General features: G+C 40.2%; 1 protein-coding gene across 4 annotated transcripts; it reads left to right on the top strand.

Annotated features, from left to right (window-relative positions):
* Positions 1-3,584: 3,584 nt before the first annotated feature.
* STK17B (serine/threonine kinase 17b) lies at positions 3,585-19,031 on the top strand. Of its 4 annotated transcripts, none has more exons than XM_058840434.1 (8): positions 3,585-3,651; positions 5,705-5,854; positions 9,523-9,735; positions 11,380-11,524; positions 11,794-11,920; positions 12,788-12,836; positions 14,171-14,350; positions 16,160-19,031. In XM_058840434.1, the coding sequence occupies exons 2-8, from the start codon at positions 5,733-5,735 to the stop codon at positions 16,440-16,442; spliced, it is 1,119 nt and encodes a 372-aa protein (XP_058696417.1). In that variant the 5' UTR covers positions 3,585-3,651; positions 5,705-5,732; the 3' UTR covers positions 16,443-19,031. The 4 variants fall into 4 exon arrangements, with proteins under 4 accessions (XP_058696417.1, XP_058696418.1, XP_058696419.1 ...); XM_058840435.1 differs by having other exon boundaries at positions 3,588-3,647; positions 5,708-5,854; XM_058840436.1 differs by having other exon boundaries at positions 3,632-3,647.
* Positions 19,032-20,829: the final 1,798 nt, after the last annotated feature.

Here is a 20,829-nt window from a genome sequence, read left to right on the forward strand (position 1 = left end):
CAAAATCTGCTTTGTAAATCATCTCTTTTATTGAACCTCTGAATGTGCCATAACATCCTTTTTGAAGTGAGTACTTTTAGATCATTCTGTCTTTTGCAGCATTTAAAAACCTCTAGAGAAACCACAAGATACTCTTTCTGACATCTCCTTTGCTAAGATTCCTGGTGGCCTGTGGAGTCTGGCGTATTACAAATCACGATTTTAAAAGTGGGGAAATTAAGGATTCTGGAGCCATATGCAAGATAATTTGAGTATGAGCTACATAGGAAAGAAAAAACCACCTATGACAAACAAAGCACCGGATATCACAGCAAACACATTGGAGAGACCCCGGCTTCATGGAAGAGCCTCTGCTTTGGAATGGAGTATCAGAGCTGGCAGCAAAATACTTCCCAGCAGTGGCTGTAACACAGGAAAGCTCTCTTTTTCACAGAGAAAAAGGGGAAAAAGCTTTTTTTTTTTTTTGTCCTTAATAAAAGTCAGTGGCCCCCACCAAATATTTCCTTCTGCTTTTCTAAAAGATAATACTGATCAGAGTGAGGGAAACTGGTCTTTAATCAGCTCTTAGGCAAGGGTTCTCCCCACCACGATGCAACCCAAGGAGAACGGTTAAATGACAGCTTATCACTTCTCCTGTGTGTTACACAAACTGTTTGGAGAATCTGACAGTGAAGTGACATTTCCATTTTTTAAAGACTTTCTAGAAGGTGATTTAGCATTCTCTTGCTGCTACTTGAGAAGTGGTGCAAGCTAACCTGAGTCATTGAAGGAGAGCTGCTGCGGGAAGAGGCAAGGCTTTGGGACTGGAGCCCTTTCAGAATCTGTTCTCTGTTGTCATTCTTGATGTCACACTCGTATTTTCATCCAGGTCACTGATAATTGATGCCACGTAGTGCACAATCACTCACTTTCCCTCTGTGTAGACACTGGAGTTGGCCTGGAGCTCGTGCTGGGTGACACTGAGGCAGCTGTGGGAAGCAGTGCCTGGGTGGAATCCAGAGATTTCCCACTGCATTGTGGATTGCCTTGTGTGAGAAAGTGGTGCAGAGATTTTAACATGGGGGGAGGATATCAGAATTTTTAAAAATACCTTTATTAAATAAAAAACGAGTTGGAGAAGGCTCAGACACTTTGAGCTTCTAGCTGTGCAGCTCTTAATGCCATGTGCTTGTCCCCACCTTGGTTCCCTGCTGAGGAGGATAGGCTGCCATGTCTTCACTCCAAACATCATCAACCCGTGACAGACCTGAGCTGAAATCAGCATTCCTGAGGGAGCTGAGCTTTTTCCACGAGGCTGGCTCCCTAAAACACCTGTGGCTCTGATCACCGGGGGCTGTGCATCACTGCTGTGCCAAATGGTCGCTGATCAAGTGGAAAGAGTTCTTTCCATGACAACCTCTAAAGGCTGAAAAGAGACAGCTTTGTAATGGATAGATAATCAAGGTAAGCCAGAGAAGAAGAAACTAAGAACGGGAGTTATGAAGCTAACACCTTTAATTGCTATTTTTTAATTATCCCAAAGACCAGGTGTATACATTAGGAATAATAATAGTTCATGATCCTGTACTGTTGTGACCTTCAGCCTACCCATTCCCCCTTCTCCACCTTTGTTTGTCCTTCTCAGTTGTGGTGTATCTAAGTAAAATTCCAAAGTCCTCAGGGTGGAGTCCTGTCAATTATACCCTTCTCTAAGTGCCATTCATGTTTCTATGGCATTTTATAAACAGATAACCAAGAACTACAATAACATGCATGTCATGAAGCATTTTTGGTATTTACTTGGTTTTCAAAACTTAAAGGGAGAGTAGAGCAAAACCTGCAGAGCATCAATAAAGACAAAAACAGCTAAGGAGACAAACATAAGCACTGTCATTTACTTGTTGGCACCATGTGCTATAATAACCTAAAGCATCTTAATTGTGGACATCATTTAAATTTACTCTCTGGCTCATTTGGTATGTTTGGAATGCTGCCTGCTTTTCATACTGTGCAAAGAGCACTTCTCAACAAAACCAATCCTGTCCACATGTTGTATTTTTATTTGAGAGATGTATTTGAAATCATGTTATAATCAAGAAACAGTATGATCTGGAACCCTGCAGAGATGGTGGAACTTAGTGGGAGAAAGTAGATTTTGTATTGCTTTTGTCGAAAATATCCACAGCTCTAAGTGTTAAAAAGCCAGATGGAACTTCAAGCAAGCAGGGTTTACATGTTTTTAGTAGGTACTTCAGTGTGCCAGCTACGTGGTAGACATATTCTAGACTCTTCAAGAATACTTTCTGCTTTCTTATCTTCATTTATGGTACTTTCATCTTAATGCAAGCTTTGCTGTGACTGCATGACTTAGGCACTGTAATAAACACAGCAATTACCCATTTCACTGGCAGTGCCATGGCACAAACAGAATTAACCCAGTAACTCTAATGGGGCACTGCTGAAATGAAATTTACACAACTCTTAAACTCTTATGCTACATTACTATTACTGCCTTCATGACAAATCTATTATAAAACGGATGTTTGCAAATTTCTTAGCTGGTTGGATTGCTTCAGAGGAAATAAATTTGACAAACAAATTGCAGCTATTTTAGAACTCTTTCTAACTTCAGCTTATTTCTGAACCATGCTTTAGGCTATTTTGAGTCCTCGGAAAGAGTCTTTGAAAGCACAGGTTAGAGTCTTTTTACTTTGTTGTTGGTTTTTGGTTTTTTGTTTTTTGTTTTAGTTTTTTGAGGTTTTTTTTGTGGGCTTCTTACGAGGCTCTGAAGACCCTGTTTCCACTTGCATGCATGACTAAGATTGTCAAACGTGCTCCGTGCGAGCCGTGTACTTATACGGAAGGGCTGAAAGCGGCTCTGTTCCCGGCAGCTGTCGGTGAGAACTGGTTTATCGCTCGGTTTTTAACTGCACTGGGCCAGTGCTGTGGTCGCCGAGCCTTCGCGGCTGCGTCACTCGCACAGCGGCGGCGGGGCCAGCACGGCGCCTCTGTCCCCGCACGGCGCCTCTGTCCCCGCACGGCGCCTCTGTCCCCGCACGGAGCCTCTGTCCCCGCACGGCGCCTCTGTCCCCGCCACGTCCCGCACCAGGACGGAGCGGAATCCCTGCAGACGGGGCTCGTGTCCCCCGCTCCCCAGCCCGGGGACATGCACGGGATGGCGTCCTGCAACGGGACCTGCCCGCGCACCTGCCCCGCTGCCTCGGCCGTTCCCCGCTGCTCCAGCGCTCGGGGATGCAGGGGACGCACCGAGGAGCCTTTGCTGTGGGGTTCGGCTGGCACGCAGCCCCGGGATCGGGACGTGCCATGGGTGCCCTGTGGCCCGAAGCACACCCCGCGAGGTGCGGACACGAGCGGCCGCCCCGCAGTGCCCGAGCCCCGGCACCCCTCGCTCCCTCACGGCCGGGCCGCACCTGCCGCTGGGGGCCGGGCGGCCGGCAGGGGGCGCTGCCCGCACTGAGGGCGCTCCCGCCAATCGCCGGGCCTCTGGGCGCCGCGGCTGGGAGCGGATTGGCTGTCCTGCCGAGTGGGCGGGGCCTGGTACTCGCTCCGCTGGGGCAGCCGCTCCTCCCGGGTTGCGCCTTTCAAACGCCGAGAGGCGGCGAGTGAGCGGGAGCGGCGCTGTGAGGGACGGCGGGCGGCGGCCAGCGGTGAGTGTGGCCGGCCGGGGGGCTGCGGTATGCTGAGCTGAGCCGAGCCGAGCCGAGCCTCTGTCTGGGTGCGGTGGAAGCGCCGCGCTGCCTCCTTGCCCGGTGCCGGGTCGCGCCAGCGGCAGCGCGGGGGTGCCTGTGAGGGGAGTCGGGGCTGTCCCGTGGGGACCGGGCCGGGTCCCGCCCGGCCGCTGCCAAACATCTGCCCGGCCCGGCCCGGGGATTCGATGTCTTTAGAAAAGGTTAAAGGAGCTGACTTTTTTTCCGGTTAAACTTCCCTAGTTTAGTGGGAAGCCTTTTTTTCCCCATAGCTAGTTGAATTTCATTCTTCTGGGTAGATTCCATGCCTCTCTGTGGGTTTCTGCCTGCTGTGGATATGTGTTCTTCTCTATTCTTGATTATACTGGGCTAAAAAAAGGAAGATGTGGTGTTTTACCAGAGAAGCAACGTCAAAGCAACCTGAGGCAGAAGCTCTCCTTAATAATTGCTTTGTACGAACGACCATGTAAAATGAAAGCTTACGTAATAAACTCGATAATGGTAATAAACCTGATAATGGTAATAAACCTGATAATAGTAAACTCTCAATTAATGAGGCCAGTTATCGAACACAAATGGTTTTCTGCTGAAGTACAGCAGGAGAAAGATACAGTTTAGGGGTTAAAGTTATCAAGTGAGCACAGCCCTAAGGAGAGTCATGTAAAATTTCAGACATCAAAATTGTCCTCTTAAATGGTAAACTGTCATATAATTGTGGGAGGAGGAATGCTTGCTTGTTACAGAGTGAGTCAAAGACTTGTGTATTAGATTGTATTGTGGCCTTTTCATAATTTCTTAAAGAAGCTATTTCCTGCATATCAGATGATGCTTTGAAGATATTTTTAAACTGTGTAGTTTGGGTCTTTTCCCTGCTAAATTATGTATGATGATTTGAATCCAAAATATTTCTAATATGAATATCCATGTTCCATCCCACATGGGAATGTGAACAATGCTGGATGGGTACTGGGTTACATTTGGATCATAACTAGTTTGAGTGTCCCCAGAAGTGTCTGACAGTGCATTTCTGTCATTTAAACTGCAAGTGTATTTTTGTGAGTTTGCTGTCTCTGAATTGTAATTTGCTTTTTTTTTTTTTTTTTTCCTTTCACTAATAAAGGTAAACCTCTTTAACTTAAAGAAGCTATCAATTACTACTTCTGGTATCCTTCAGTGGCTTTTTTCTGACTTGCTTTTGCATTTCACCTGAAGAGAGGCTTCAGGCCTGTAAATGTGAATACCAAACCCCAGTATTTTTATTTGGTTTGGTTTAGTTGGTTTTGTTTTTTTTTTTTACTGTAGTAGAAATTATGTGGGTGGGTGTATCTTCATAATGTGCTGTTCTACTGGTTTATTAAGGTAATTTAATCAGGATTACTACATCATTTGATTCTAAATGATCTGAACTTGCAAAGAGGACCTTGTCCATTCATGCTTCTCTCTGACAATTAACTCAGCCTTAAAAAGGAAACTTAGAGGAGCTATGAGTGGGCTGAATAACAAATGTGAATATTCCTACTAGGAAAAGGACCCCATTTTGTCCTGTTGTTGCCTATTCCTGCCGTGTTGCAGTTAACAAACAGGAAGGACTTTTGGTGAGTTCCCCCAGGAATGAATATCTGTTAAAAGTGTAAGCTTAAGGGAAGTGTGGAACTTACCCAGAATCCAGAGAGGAATTTCAGAAAGATTAAAAAAAGGTACATCTCATTAATAGTTAAGTAGCTATTAGCATTTTTATTAGAACTAAAGCTTATCCCTAGTATCTTATGGATGTGCTCCAGGGAGAAAAAAACCCCAACTTATCTCAAGTGTTTACATTATTAAATTAGCATGTCCTGATTAATATTCCTTTCCAGTTTTTATTTTTAGTGATTAAATGTGTTGTTTTCAGGCTGCTTCTGAACAAAGTTCTGGCTGTTATAGTTTTATAGCCCTAAATTCATAGTATTTGTAGCATTTGTATACTTTCTTATGCTGTTACTATGGAATTTCCAAAACTGTTAATTGTTTTGCTTCAGCAGGTGGCTTGTAGAAGAGCTCCTGACAATGTCGAGGAGAAAGCTGGAGAATAAAAGCCTTTCTGGCTTGTTGGCCACATCTCTGCACACACCATTCAAGACAGAAAACTTCCACAATTTTTATATGCTTGAATCAAAAGAGCTAGGAAGGTAAGATTATTCCTATTTATTTTGTTTGAGCAAGAGGAATTTCTGCTGCAAGAAAATTCTCTGTAAAATGAAGCAAACCTTTATGGTAAGAGATGAAGAAGGAAGTATGCACCTATCCTTTCCTGTCCCCTTCTTTGTTTCACAGTGGGTTTTTTAGGGAACAGGGACAGTGAGGCATAAGTTGCCAGCCTTTTCCATGTCAGAGAGATCTGGAGGGTTTTCATAGGCATGTAGATTTGGGATTATTTTCCTTTCCCTGCCTAGTCCACATAGATTCCAGGGGCATGGCCTGAACAAGAGATGACATTGTAAGACAAAGAATGAGGATTTTGAGTTGGTTGTTCCAGGTGTTTGGGTGATTTTTCTGAAGAAAACAAGGACCTTTTCTCTCCCTTTTCCAACCTCAAGCAGTTAGACTGAGTTTCAAACAAGCTGCTGTTTCAGAGCAGTTTTGCAGCCTGCTTCCCTTGCCCTAGTTTATAACAGTAAAATAGGAAATAAAACACTGAAGCACCCAAACTCTTGGTATTTATGATGCTGTTTCAGACATACAGGTGAATATGTGTTTTGAAATCACTGGGTTAATTCATGCATTGAAAATACTCAGTGAATTGGGTGTAAAGCCATGCAAACATGATGCTGTGATTGTGTTTCCCAGCTCCCTGAAGAAGTAGGCTGGGTCAGTCTCACAGCTGTGCCTTGCTGTGCTGCATAAGGATGCTTTGCCCCACAGCTCGTTTTGTCAGCAGAGATGCTCTTCTGCATGCGGTTTGTGAGCTCTTCAGCCTTCATTGTTCTCTTTTTTTTTTTTTCTCTCTATTTTTCTAGCATGTGCTTTTTCTGGTACACTTTATAGAAGTACAGATTACAGCCCATAACTTTTCTTCTTTTCTTAACTTTTGTCAGCTCTGCTTTTGAATTCTAAGCTCTACAGAAGCAGTTTATATGCAGCACCCTCTAGAACTCAGGTATTGTTCCAACGCTGGATTTTCAGACTCTACATACTTGTGAGATGATGTCTAAAGCAAACAAAAGTGTAGATTTTGTGTGAATTCCAGAACAGAGTTTTTAATTTTTTTCTGTGCATGCAAAACCAGGCATAACAAAATAAGTGCCAAAATGCAAAGAAAACAGAAGCAGAGCTCTGTTTTACAAACATATTTGTGATTTCTCCTGGACTAACTGCTTGTGTATTTTTTTCATGTTTTTAAGTGTATAAATGCTTTTTAAGTGATGTAAAATCCCTCTTTTCTTTGTAATCTCTCTCAAGGATTGAGTCTGCTTTAATTTTCACTTGCAATTTTCTTTTTCCTCTTGAGATTATGTAGTAAATAGTTCTCTTGTTCTCTGCTTAAGCTTCCCAAGCCCCATTTCTTTCTCCCACACCCTTATCTGTTGGGTCCTTTGGTATTTAAGAGACTGACTCATGAAGCTGGCAGGTTAGGTTCTGTTTAGTGGCTTAAGTACTTCTGTCCCTGGTGTGTGCATGGCTTGGCTTCTTTTGAAGTAGTTAAATTTCTGTGGTTTCTGAGCTGAGATATGAAAACATCCTGAAATCAGTTTTTCTTGCAGAGCTGGGTTGTGAAGGGGGATGGTTGCACAGGCAAGGAGTGGGAACTGCTCCACTTGCGTCAGTGCAGCACTTCCGAGCTGACTTTTTTGTGTTTCTGGAGCAATTTCCACAGCTCTAAAACACTTTTTTGTCATATTTTTTGCCTTAATTTTTGCCTTAATTGGAACACTACTAATAAACAAGTGGAAGGAAATCTCAGATCTGGAGGGATCACTGACCTTTCAAAGTTGTTAAACGCACAGCAGCCACAAGGAAGATGTGCCAAAACTGCTGGGGAAGATCTTGCAGTTCTCATGAAACTAAACTGGTTCCCCTTTGTTAATTTTAGAGACACTTTCGTGGCTGGCAGGGTTGACGTGATGCTAAAAAGAGAATGTGAGCTGGAGGGGAGAGTGTTTTCAGCTTGGGTACATTATGAAATTGAGCTCAGTAACTTCAAATGCTCTGAAATAAGGAGCTGGGTTAACAGTTGGGAAAGGATGTGGCCATTTCAGGCTTACAGGTAGTTGCTAAGGTGAAAAGTGTGCATTTATCAGACTAAATAACTTTCATCTCTGAAGTTTACTGCTTTTCAAAAGAGGATCGAGAAAGTCTACAACTAGTTGATGTTGAAATAAATGATGTCAGAAGGCCTGTTTCATTGAATTTGTTTTTAAGTTATAGCACTATGATTCAAAGTCATCTTTAACTATTTAATAATTTAGGTACTTTTGTACAATTATTTGCAAATGAAAATTGATTTTTTGCATGAGATGCTCATCCCCATTTTGATTAAATACTGAAATGTAGATTTCTTTTCAAAAAATGTACTTACTTTTTTTTTTTTTCAAGGAATGTTCCTTTTCAGCACTGGGATTTTTGCACCAGAAAAAAAGGAAAGCCTGCAAGGCAATGTGGTGTTTTCTACTAAAGAAGCTAATTTAGTTTAAAGAGCACAGCTCAGATAGCTAAAGAGTTAGTTAAAGAGCACAGCTCGTTCTGACCTGTTTCATTGCGTTTGTTCTTAGTATGCTGTGGTAACAAAAAATAGACAGGGTTTTTTTTAAGAGATAAATGTAGATTGTGCACTTTGTACATAGCTTGATACTGTTTTTAGAACTTTACTCACAGTTTATTGCAGCCTTTCAAGTTGTTTTTTTGTAAATAAGGCTTCCTGTACCATTTGAGAACACATTTCATCTATGCAACCAGGCATTTCTGGGAATGCCATATTAGTGGTTATGAAATTGTTTTTTTCAGGAGTTTATAACTTGGCCTTAAAAAAACTGCATTTTTTCCTCCTAATTTTTTAAAAGATCAGCTTGATGTTTTAAGTACAGTATGTGGCTTTCTTCTAAAAACATTTCTTTGCCAAAATATGGTTTTGTTTCCATACCTAAACAGCTGGCTAGGAAATAAAGCAGCACACTTTGTCTAACTGTAATTGAGGAAGAGAATGCTAACTAGTGGGTGCTTTCCTATTAAGATGTTTTGAAACATTTTGCAGATACCTGGGATTTTTGTAGCAGTAGTACATGGTTTGTGGAAGGAAGTTCTCTTTATGACTACATTTTTTTTTTCACTGAAAACCTCCTGCCCCACCCATGCATTTAAATGTGCTTTGTTTTCCCTGTTCATTCTCTGCATTTCACAGGGGCTTACTTTGTTTATTGTTGTCCTGTAGGTGTTGTAATGAGGTTGAGGGTATTCTAATATCTTGCCAACCTGAACAGAGCTCTGGGCAGCCTGCTAAGTCCTCATGGCTGGCCCTGCTTTAAGCATGAGGTTTTTAGAGACCTCCAGAAATCCTTTCCAACTGAATTATTCTGTGACCTGACAGTGAAAATGTCCCTGTAACTTGATACTCTGATTTAATGTTTAGCTAGGCTGTGTAAAGGGAATTTTACTGGGTTGCACCAGAGCTTCATCTAGCTTAGTATCCTTCTACAGTGCCTGCAAGTGAATGTTCAGGAAACAGTGCAAGAGCAGGCCAAGCATGGCATTTCCCAATACATTTTTTTGTTTGTTTCAAATTATTTTCTGTCTTCTTATTTCTAATATTAATTTATACACTTTTGATTTCCTGCATCTCAGTGCTTTCCATTTTATTTTGTAGAGGAAGATGTGCTGTGGTTAGAAAATGTGTAGCTAAATCCACAGGCCAAGAGTATGCAGCTAAATTCTTAAAGAAAAGAAGACGAGGTCAAGACTGCAGAGCAGAGATTCTGCATGAAATTGCTGTCCTTGAGTTAATGAAATCCAATCCTCGCATAGTTAATCTCCATGAAGTCTATGAAACAGCAAATGAAATCATCTTAGTGTTGGAATAGTAAGTATGTCTTCATCACATATTCCATGTCTGTAGGAAAAAAAAATCTTTCAGTGTATTAATTTTTTTCATGAATTGCCTGAATGCCCAGAAGAATTGCAACAGTACCCTGTATACATTATACTGATCTTTCATTATAGTACACTTTATGTTTTTTTCCTTTAAGAATGTTTCAGGCAAGGTGACTGTAAATGTTCTTGGAATAACATAGAAGGTCCTGAGTGCTTTGATTCAACTTAAATCACCAAAAAAAAAAGTCACTGATACCAAGTACACAGATTTCAAAGAGGTTGAGCACATCCATGCCTGTGAACTTCAAGTTAGCACTTTTGGTGACTGAAGACTTACAGTTAGTTTGTTTGTTTTGAACTCCAGAATTTAGTAGTTTTGTTATTTTAAAACTGACTTTTCGAGCAGTTTCCTAAAAGATTCCCATCTTTTTTACACATGTCCCCAAACCTTATTAGCCCTGAAAATATTAGTTTAATTTGGGAATTGAATTTGAATTATCTATCATATTTGTTGTATGTGTAAATTTTTTGTGGAATGTAAGGAAGAAAAATACAGCCTGTGAAATGAATTCTTTCTAAGCTTTAAGTTTTGTCTACAAAGTATTTGTAAGTGCTGTTAATGGTGGTCTCTGCACACCATGATCTATTATTTGGAAAACTTGAAGGCATTTAGCTAGATTCCATGTTAAAAAGCCTTTTTCCCCTGAAACTAGATGACCCCTAACATATTATTTGCTGTTCTAAGGCTTTTTGTGCAAATCCTTTAGTGCAGAGCTTTCAGCTCTTTGCCCATCTGGGTGCCCACCATTGAATATGGGTGTAATGTAGCTTGAGCACAGGAATACTGTGGGAGCTGACAGCCTTGTGAGAGCTGAAATTCATGGCGTCCTCTGCCCATCCCCTCATGTCCATGTTGCCATAAAGTCACCTAGGGGAGCATTACTGCCACCTCCCGTAACCTCAGCAGGTTTGTGGCTGTGTTCATTCCTTTTGTCCGTTGTCTGACTTTTTAATAGACTCTTATTTTGTCAGCAATGAAGTTTAGTCTCAGCGATCTGTAGTTTTGAGGAAGCCTTTCATCTTTGAGAGAAACTTCAGGCACTCAGAGCAGGCTGAGTAATGATCTCAAGCCCGGCCTGAAAGGAGACAGCTGACACTGCAGCCAAGTGTAGGAATAACTCATAAACCACAGGAACACAGATATTTCCATGCTGCTTTACAGTGCTCTGCATTATTTATGAACTGGTCTCATGGAAGAAATTTTAGATTTGACTTGAAAAGAAAGGCTTCTTTGATTGGGAACTGATGATAGAACTCAACTTCTGGAAGGCATCTTCCAACTTGCTTGAGGGACCAACCAGAGAATTATGAGGGTACCAGTCAAAGGAGCTTTTTGCTGTCTCAACTGCTTTTAGAGGCTATAAGGAAAGAAAAATCATAATCAGATTATTTTTTTCCCCTTTTCTAAGTGTTTATATTAAGTGTTTTTGTGTAAATGTGTAAAAAAAAAAATTCCCAGCCTCTCTGATGTTACAGATATATGTTAGATGAATATGTGCTATTGAAAACATTTTTCCTCACTTAAGCTTCAAAATATAAACTTAATACATAGGTGTTCTTTAATGTGTTTCAGTGCTGCTGGAGGAGAAATATTTGACTTGTGTGTCCCAGATCTGGATGACAGAATTGGTGAAAGGGATATTGTAAGACTTATCAGGCAAATACTTGAAGGACTTTGCTGCTTGCATGAAAACAATATTGTTCATCTTGATTTAAAGGTGAGGCTGCAGCAGGCTTTGTGTTAGCATTTTATTTTCAGTTTATTATACTCATTGAAGTCATTTGGTAAATACATAAAAAGATGACAAAAAAAGGAGATTAAGTTATATTAAAATGAGATTAAAAGGATAGAGATTAAATATTTTTAAATTATAATAAATATTTAGCAATAATGATTGCATAATAGAAGCTGAAATGTCACTTAGTACATTAGGCTTTTTTTCAGATTGTATTTTATTAATTATGAATGCAATATTTTCTATTCTAGCCTCAAAATATTTTGCTGAGCAGTCTCAATCCTCTTGGTGATGTAAAAATTGTAGATTTTGGGATGTCCCGGAAGCTTGAGAATTCCAATGAACTGCGGCAGATCATGGGAACAACAGAGTATCTCGGTAGGGGAGGGCTACTTCACAACATCTGTGTGGGCTTTTGTGAAAACAGGAACAGTTCACATAGCACACTTAGCAGCTTAATATCTGATAAAGGTCACAGGGCAAGACAAAGTGTTTTTAACTGTTCTTTTTTAAGAGCAGTCAACAAATATTTGCACCAAAAAATTCCAACTTCTATCAATAAGTACACATCTCGATTTTATACCGTAATATTTGCTGGGATACAGGCTGTTAAATTGTTCCAATTAGAATTGAAATACAACATTAGCATGCACAAAAAAAATGTTCTTTGAATTAATATAACATCTTCAGTGTTATTCAATATGATGATTTAATGAGATTAAAATACTCCTTGGAAAGGGAAAGATTGCTGTTAACACTTAGCCCTCTCTGAGGGACAAGTTTCCTTCATGATTTGCCAATACTCAATGTTAAGAGCACTTCATTCTGAGTAACTTGCTTCCTAGCCTATGCTAACAGCCACTGATCTTAAAATTGGCTTGGTCATCTTGTTTTGCAGTTTTAACATGCTGAAGGGTTTATGCATTCCCCTTAAAAAGCTGTATAATTCAAAACCTCTTAGGAGAAAAACTGACGTGCATGCATGTGATTGGAACCCATTTTGGAACCTGGATAAACTTCAGGCTGTGTAGAGCCACTTTGGTGTGAACCAAGTAAACATCCGTGTCTAGGCAAATGGAAACAACTTGTTGCCACCCTTACGGCTTGGAAATAATAAACCTAATTATTGAAACTACATGTTGAGTATCTCAATAATGGTTGGCAAAAGAATGCCAGAAATGTAGTGTATGATTCAAGGCCATTTGAATAACATATTTATTAAAGCATTTTTCTTCATCTCCTTAGCTCCAGAAATCTTGAACTATGATCCCATTACCACAGCTACAGACATGTGGTATGTTTTGTCTTCATTTTACTGACCCCTTAACAATCTAAGGGCCTGATTCAGTTTCATCTGGCTTCCAAGAATCCCCTTCTGTTGGTGGGCTGGCTGAAAGAGGGAGGGAGGGAAGGAGGGGAGGGGAAGAAGACCTCAGGATGTAACTGAGGGCTTGCAGGAGTTTATGGGTTTGTTGCACACTTAGTGGGGAATGCAGGTGGCTTCTGAGCCTGTAGAGAATAGGTGTTTGTTCTGAGGGAGTAATAACAGTGGCTGGATAACATACTTCAGGTATTACTTACTCCTGGATGACGTGCTTCAGGTATTAGCTACTCTAGGATACTTCCCACTTTTACATCATTAAATATTTTTTTATACAAATTATAAGAAGGATGTAAACTTCCTACTTTTTATTTTTAGATAAATACCTGCAGAAAGAATCATAAAAAATGACAAGTACCTTGAACTGACCCACAACTTTTTGTGGCTTTTTAATTTTATGACCTATATTAAAGACTAGCTTTGAAATGTTTCCTTTAAAACATAAAATCTTCAGCTTCTTAATTAAAATTCACTGTTGAAAGTTGCTAATTGCTCCTTTGAAATCCTCAACTCATAATAGTAACTAAATCTGTTCATTAATGTTATTTTAATCATGTATTATTTGCCTGCTATTGTGGGAAAACATAAAAAAACCCTATTGACGCTCTGCTCACAATGACAAACCCAGCAGCTGCATATTTCCACACTGCAATGGGTGCTAAATTCTGATCTATCAGATAGACCACAGATAGGTTTTTATTATGCATCAAGAAACGATCTTAAGATTTATAATAGATTGCATGATGTGGTGCTCATGTTCTTGGGAGAAACATCTCATCTAGAATAGATTGTAACACAACTCAGGTGTCAAATGTACACAGAGGTTGATTAAAAGTCTTTGCTCTGTCATCCAGAATTACAGTGAAGGATGTTTTATTTGCATGCAGATTAGAATGTCTTTTTTGCAGCTCTGTTATCCAGAACTGCCCAAGAGTGGGCTGTGTAAAAGTAGTATTTCCTTTTTCTAACAATCTCAGTAGGAAGAAAAGAGTATATTGAAATTAAACAATTTTCAACAATCCTTTCATTGAGATATATACACACATACCTTTCTTTGTGTATGTGCAGTCATGCTTGAATCACATAAAATTGAGGTGTAGCACGTTTGCTGTAATTCTGAGTGTGGGATATGTCAGGAAGTTTGATCTGTAGCACAGCAAACATATGCAAGATGTATTGTTTAGGTTCTCTAGTAGGTTTATATAATTTGGTCTCTAGTAGGTTTATACAGTGTGTTCTTATCTCAGGAACATCGGTGTCATCTCATACATGCTGCTGACACAAGAATCTCCGTTTGTGGGGGCTGACGTTCAAGAAACTTACCTTAATATATCTCAAGTTAACGTGGATTATTCAGAAGAAACATTTTCATCAGTTTCACAGCCTGCAAAAGACTTCATTCAAAAACTTCTCATAAAAAATCCAGAGTAAGTAGCAAACTCCTCCCAGCAAGAATCTAAATTTGTGGAGCACCTAGAAAAGGTGAATGTTAGTTTATGTTCTTAATGCCACTGATAAGATCAGCTGGATATTTCACAATGCATTGGTATTTTCAACTGGATATTTAAAAATGCAGGTTCATGCTTTTCCATAAAGTGTGAGAAGAATCTTGGATTCGATGACTGGCTAAAATTGTCAGATATTATTTTTATTATTTTTACAGATAACATTATTGTCAGTCAGGCTTGTTCTTTGAGTTTTTTAGTTTGAGTTTCTTTGTTTTCATTCAGATGATAGATTTTTTAAGATTTTATTAAAGCATACTCTAGAATAAAGTCACATTCTTTTCTATAATTATTGTAGTTTGGAAAGGCAGTGCTCTTTGCAGTCCTTTCTTGTTTCCTGACTTACCTTTATCTTTTTACTTAAATACATCTCTTACTATATATTTATACTTGGCAGTGCTTTGCCTTGTTTAGTCTTCTAAAAATGTTCTCAATCCAAAGTGAAAATTTTTTTGTTTGTAAGGCACACTCCCTTAACTCTGCATTCTTCAGTTCAGACTGTAATCAAGACCTTGCAAAGCAGCTGGACTTTGAGAAGTGAGCTGGTCAGGTATTATTGATTGCAGTGCTAGATATTGCCACCAGTGGGGTGAGACAGTAATCCTTGTCAGCTTCAGAGAGCCTCCAGCAGGCAGGAGTGAGCCTGCCTGGCTGAGAGAGGCTCTTGGATAGGAGGTGATTCCTGGGAAGTGGCTGCTCTGAGGCAATAAGGACTCCATATAAAGCATGTCTGAAGAGTTCTTCCTGCCTTAACATCTCACATACACGGTCTGTAAGGATCTGAAATGATTCACAAAACGCCAGTATCATGAGAGAATCTTATCTTTCATATTTGTGGAGCATCTAGAAAAAGGGAATCAATGATGAAGAACCTGCTTTGATAACTCTTAGTGTGCACCTGTGGGATATTTGACATTCTGTCACCATTAGTACTCACATTCTCCTGGGCATTTAGAGAATCTTCATTATATCCTCAATAAGCTGCCTTTTTTTTTCTCCCCATTCCAACTCTTGATGACTACACCTCCTTGAATTTTAAGAGGAAAACTCTTAAACAGAGTTTAAGTTTAACTCTGTAAAGTTACACTTTTCTGAGTGAAAAATATTCCCATGTTCTGGCAGAGTTAGGGACAAGTAGTGGGCTCTATTGCCTTGGAGCCAGTTTTCTGGCAAGTTCTGTGGAAGTTAACAATGCAGAACACAATTAAAACTTGAAGTAGCACTGTACTAGGTTATCCAGAGGAGCAATTTTCTGATTTGTTCAGTAGGATCTACATTTTGAAGGGTTTATGCTAGATGAATTGCAAGAGTAAAACAATAGAAAATGTCAGAGTTGATGACATCCTGTTAACTTGGCTATCCTTGAAAGCATAATGACTGAATATTCATGAGCCTCACTATTTATGGTCTGTATAAAACACATGACATTAAAAGCAAAAACAAGTGCCCATTTATGTGTACCATGTTGAAAACATTCCAAGGGACTGTGTTGAAAACATTCCCAGGAACTGTATTCCTTGTTCTGGTGAAAGCTTACCAGCTTTAGGGTAATCCATCAAGTAAGTTTAGGTGCGTGTACCCAATACTTGTAGCAGCTGAGGTAGGGGTGAAAACACACCAATATTGACTCTTCGGTGTCAATTTTTCTTGGGATTTTTAGAATCAGAGCTATTTTAGATTTTTAGTATTGGTGAAATTAACTTGAGCACCTTTCCCTTTCTCCTTCCAAAGGGACAGGCCCACTGCAGCAGACTGTCTCTCCCATTCGTGGTTGCAGCAAGGGGAGCTCACGCTCCTATGCAGCCCTGAAGAAACTTGCTGCTCCTCTCAGCTTCCAGGACACACAACAAAGTGCTCAGAAGAGCGGAGTGTAAAATCCAGCTGCAGTGGTAGCTGCAGCGACAAGGAGGACAAGGAGAACATTCCAGAGGACAGCAGTACGCTCTCCAAACGCTTCCGCTTCGATGATTCTTTGCAGTATCCCCAAGACTTCGTGACAGACTTTGTGTGTTAATGTGTGATACAGACTTTTCATGAAATGCATTCAGCATAGTCCGTTCCAGTGGTGAAAGAAAGGTTCTGGCTTGCCAATTCATGCAGCATTGGCAAACTGGAAATGCACTTTGATTCTTTTATGCTGGTGCCTCCTTTTCTATCCATTGCTGGCAGTGGATTTAACTCCTGAGGAATTGGAGTTGTGCCAATAAAATGAATTATTTTTTTTAAGAAGATATAATTAAATATTTTTGCACTTTTCAAGTTCTAGTCAAAAGGTGATGCTAGAGCAAACAAACTGAAACCTGCAAGTGAGTTTGAACGTAGTCTTTGCCAAACAGTGGTTGAACACATGCATGCTTTTAGGACTACCCTTAGTAAGAAATTGGGAAGGGAAGAAGGGAGGCTGAATCCTGCTGGTTTATTGGAGTTGCTTGCTACCATTCTCACCACTTTCAATAGAGGCTAAATTTGATATGTTTTGGAACTATGGTACATCTGTTGGAGCCATTTGGAAACCTGTTTTCCCTCTAGCATCACTAATAGTTGTGCCTTATAGATCTGGTCTACTTGGGCATTATCATGCATATTCTGTGTGGTTATGCTGTGTTGCATCTCTGCAACACTTGGTAGAGAAAACAGGTATATTGTCAGTGCTTGTGGGTCTTGGCTTATTACCATAAATTACGTTTGAAGATGAGGTTCCTATGCTGATGTGAATATTTGAACTTGGTGGTTTGTTTTTATCAAACTTTTGAAATAGTATAATCTATCTGTACTGATTTTTCCTTATGTTAAAAACAAAACAAAACAATCCCCCCTCAAAAACCCCACACAAACAAGCCCCAAAACACAGAGCCTCTAGCTAAAAGCAGTGAAACTGAGTAAACTGAAAATAACCATTTTTGCCAGTGAAACTGCAATGAACAACTTTTCTCTGTGCCCTTCTAATGTAGAAGTGCATCTTGCTGTCAATTAGTGTTGCCCATAATTACTCAGCTTCATGCCTGCTCTGAGAAATGGACTGCAGTGTGTTAGTATTTAAAGATAAACTACCTAATAATTGTTTTAAGCCTTTAAAATTGGTTTGGTTAGTGCTATTTTTTAAAGTTCTGTGCCTTCCACTTCCACTGGTTTCTGGCTCTAAGGTAATAATGCCTGTGTCAAGTTTTGTCTTAGAGCAAATGCCAGTTGTGCCTTAACAGCCTGAAACTAATATTCATAAAATAAGCCTCCTAATCATATCAGACTCTGGGAGCCTTTTGGGCAGTGAATTTATTAAAACTCACGTAGATATTTTGAAAGCAAATGCCACTTTGAAATATTTTGGGATTTTCCACTCTTCAAAGCTTAAATTTAATTGTCTTTGAATTGGATTTGTTTTCTGTAATAAAATACCACAATCTGATAATCCTTTTGAAGTGTGCCTGTGGATTTTTCAGTAGTCAGGCAGATTGGCATTTTGGAATATGATGGAGAGGTGAACCTGATGGGTGGTAAAAGGTTGTGTTTTATCTTTCTTCACACAAGGAAAGAGCAGGTTTTTCCTAAACAGATTTCAATATAAGGTGTCACCTTAACACATGGGGCGATTCAGGACTGATGTCTTGGTTTGGGGGAATGCTCACGTGGACAAGTGGAAAGCAGAGGTGTAAGGCATGTAAAACTTTTCAGCTTCTGTTTGTCAGTAGAAAAAGTTCTCCAAGCCTTAATTTCATGTGAAATGAAGTAATGGGTTTCTTCAGCAGAGACAAAGCCCTGATAGCTGGGTGTGAGGGAACCACACAGTCTCCCCTGTGTATGAATTCTCATGGAGCTTTTTTCAGTGGTACTGATTGTATATATAATTACAGAATTACTTTGCAGGAGGAGGCAGCTGTTGGATTGTGCTCAGGTACTTTACACCCTTACTTTTCAAAGTCCTTGGCTTTTCCCAGTTGAGTCTTACCTGACCTTTTGATTTTTTTCCACCATCATGGATTTCAGTTTGAACTGGGTAAGTTAAAACTACAGATTTTTTGATATATATGTAGAAGTTAAAGTTTACTTGAGATAAAGAAGAAAAGGCCAAAAAGCTGTGTAGATAAAGGTAAAGAAGAATGTTTTAAAAAATTGTTATAATTTAAAATTCTTCCAAAATATTCCTGAATTGAAATTACAACTATTTTTTAGCATCTGGAAAATAAAGCTGATAGCTTATTCCAGCACTTTATGACAAAGCTGTTATTCCTTATGATTTTTATCACAGTATCTGTTGTTTACATTTCTTACTGCTATAGAGGTAACTTATCTATAAATAATTGAAAAATTGTTTTATCCAAAGAATTAAAATTTTGAAGACTTGATTTGTATTTTATATGTACTTAAAATCTACTTTGAATCAGACTTTGTTTGGATAAGTGCATTTGATTTATTTTAAAATATTGTTATGCAGATTAACTCCAATTGAATGTAAATGCATACATTGTAGGCAACTGTTAGTCTGTTTCGTGTCCTGCCATATTACTGGGACTTTCCAAGTGTGAATGAATGCTGAGTAACATTTTCAGAAGACTGAAGTCATACTTCTATGCAGTTCATGATCTTTTTATATTTAACAAAAAATAAATTTGCCATTTTTCCAAAACTTCTGTGTATTTGTTTATTCACAGACTCAGAGGCTGGTTGAGGTTGAGAGGGACCTCTGGAAGTCATGCTGTCCAAGCCCCCTGCTCCAGCCATCCTGTCTAGGTCTTGTTGGCCAGAACAATGTCCAGATGGTTTTGGATCTCCAAGGAAGGACACTGTCTCCCTGGGCCACCTGCTGCAGTTCTCAGTCAGCCTCACAGTCAAAGTATGTTCTTGTGCTCAGGTGGAACCTTTTGGGTTCCAGTGTGTGCCCACTCCCTCTTGTCCTGTCACTGGGTGTCACTGACAAGAGCCTGGCTCCATCTTTGCATCCCCACTTCAGATGATGATAAGTGTTCATAAGAGTCTCCCTGAGCTTTCTTCTGGCTAAACAGTCCCTGCTGCCTCATCCTTTCCTCATAAGAGAGATGCTGCAGTCCCTGAATGCCTTTGTGGCCTTTAGTTGGACTGCCAGCTATGTCTGTGTGTCTCACACTGGGTGCTGGGATGCCCAGAACTGGGCACTGCTCCTGTGTGAGTAACGGGAAGGATCACCTCTGTCATCCTGCTGGTGCTGCCCCTGCTATCAACCTGGTCTGGGGCACACTGCTGGCTCCTGTTCAACTCCAGGATCCCACAGCCTTCTCTGCAAAGGGGTTATTCCATCTGGATGGCCCCAGGGTGTTATCACTGTATGCATCATTGTATGGGACTGTTCCTCCACAGCTCATTTCCCCAGCCTGCAGAGATCCCTATGGATGGCAGCAAGACCCACAGGTGTATCAGCTACTCCCAGTTTTGTGTCACCTGCAGCCTTGCTGAGGGCATGCCCATCATCATTAACCAGGGTCTTCTGGGGGAGTGTCAGAGGTCTCACCAGGGTCTCAGCAGGCAGCATCTGCTGCTCTCCCTTCAGCTCCTGGCAGTCATTTCAGTGCAGAGGGTTGCTCAAGTCTGACTTCCCCTTGCTGAATCCATGCTGACTACAACCAGTGAATCATGAACTTAGCAGCTCACTTCCCGGAGCTGTTTTCCACGTGTCTGGGGTTTATGTAGAAAATGTTAGTGTTCCTATTTGCAATGATCTAGTTATATCTTGCTCTTGCAGAAGGAGCTGATACTTTTTATGCTGAATTCTAGTGCTCCTTTGAATGGCCATGTAAGACAACTTAAATAGAGTCTTTGTTATACATATTAACTTCCTAGGGCACCAATGGTACATTTGTTTCATTTTCAAGTAGATGGCTGAAATAAAAACCAGCAAAACCCAAAACAAGTGATCTTTAGAAAGGGAGTTGCACTCAAAAGAGGGGGTTAACTCCTGGTGTTATGTTATGTATGTTTCTTCCAAAGGCCAGTTTCATTGACAAAGCTTTTCCATTGTTTGAAATGCACAAATGGGCTTTCTTTTTCATGAAAGAAACAGTGTATTCATGTGGTTGCTTTGGTGTTGCAGCATTAAGTTCAGAAATTATCTGAATATTTATATTATTGCAGTGAGAGCTCCTATTAGGAATGATGCCTATTTTTTTTAACACATCAGGAAAACAAACTACTCTGTTTAGTGGTGACTTGAGACAATTTGAAATTTCTGCCTTTTCAGAATTCCTCAGGAAGGAGACATCTTTGAGAAATGCATCACAGTGGCTTTAAACTGAGAGTAGAGTTAGACTAGATAATGGGAAGAAATTCTTGACAGTGGGGGTCATGAGGCACTGGAACAGGTTGCTCAAAAAAGCTGTGGATGCTCCATCCCTAGAAGTGTTCAAGGCCAGGTTGGATGGAGCTCTGAGCAACCT

This window comes from Poecile atricapillus, chromosome 5, assembly GCF_030490865.1.
Source record: "Poecile atricapillus isolate bPoeAtr1 chromosome 5, bPoeAtr1.hap1, whole genome shotgun sequence".
Classification (NCBI taxonomy): domain Eukaryota; kingdom Metazoa; phylum Chordata; class Aves; order Passeriformes; family Paridae; genus Poecile; species Poecile atricapillus.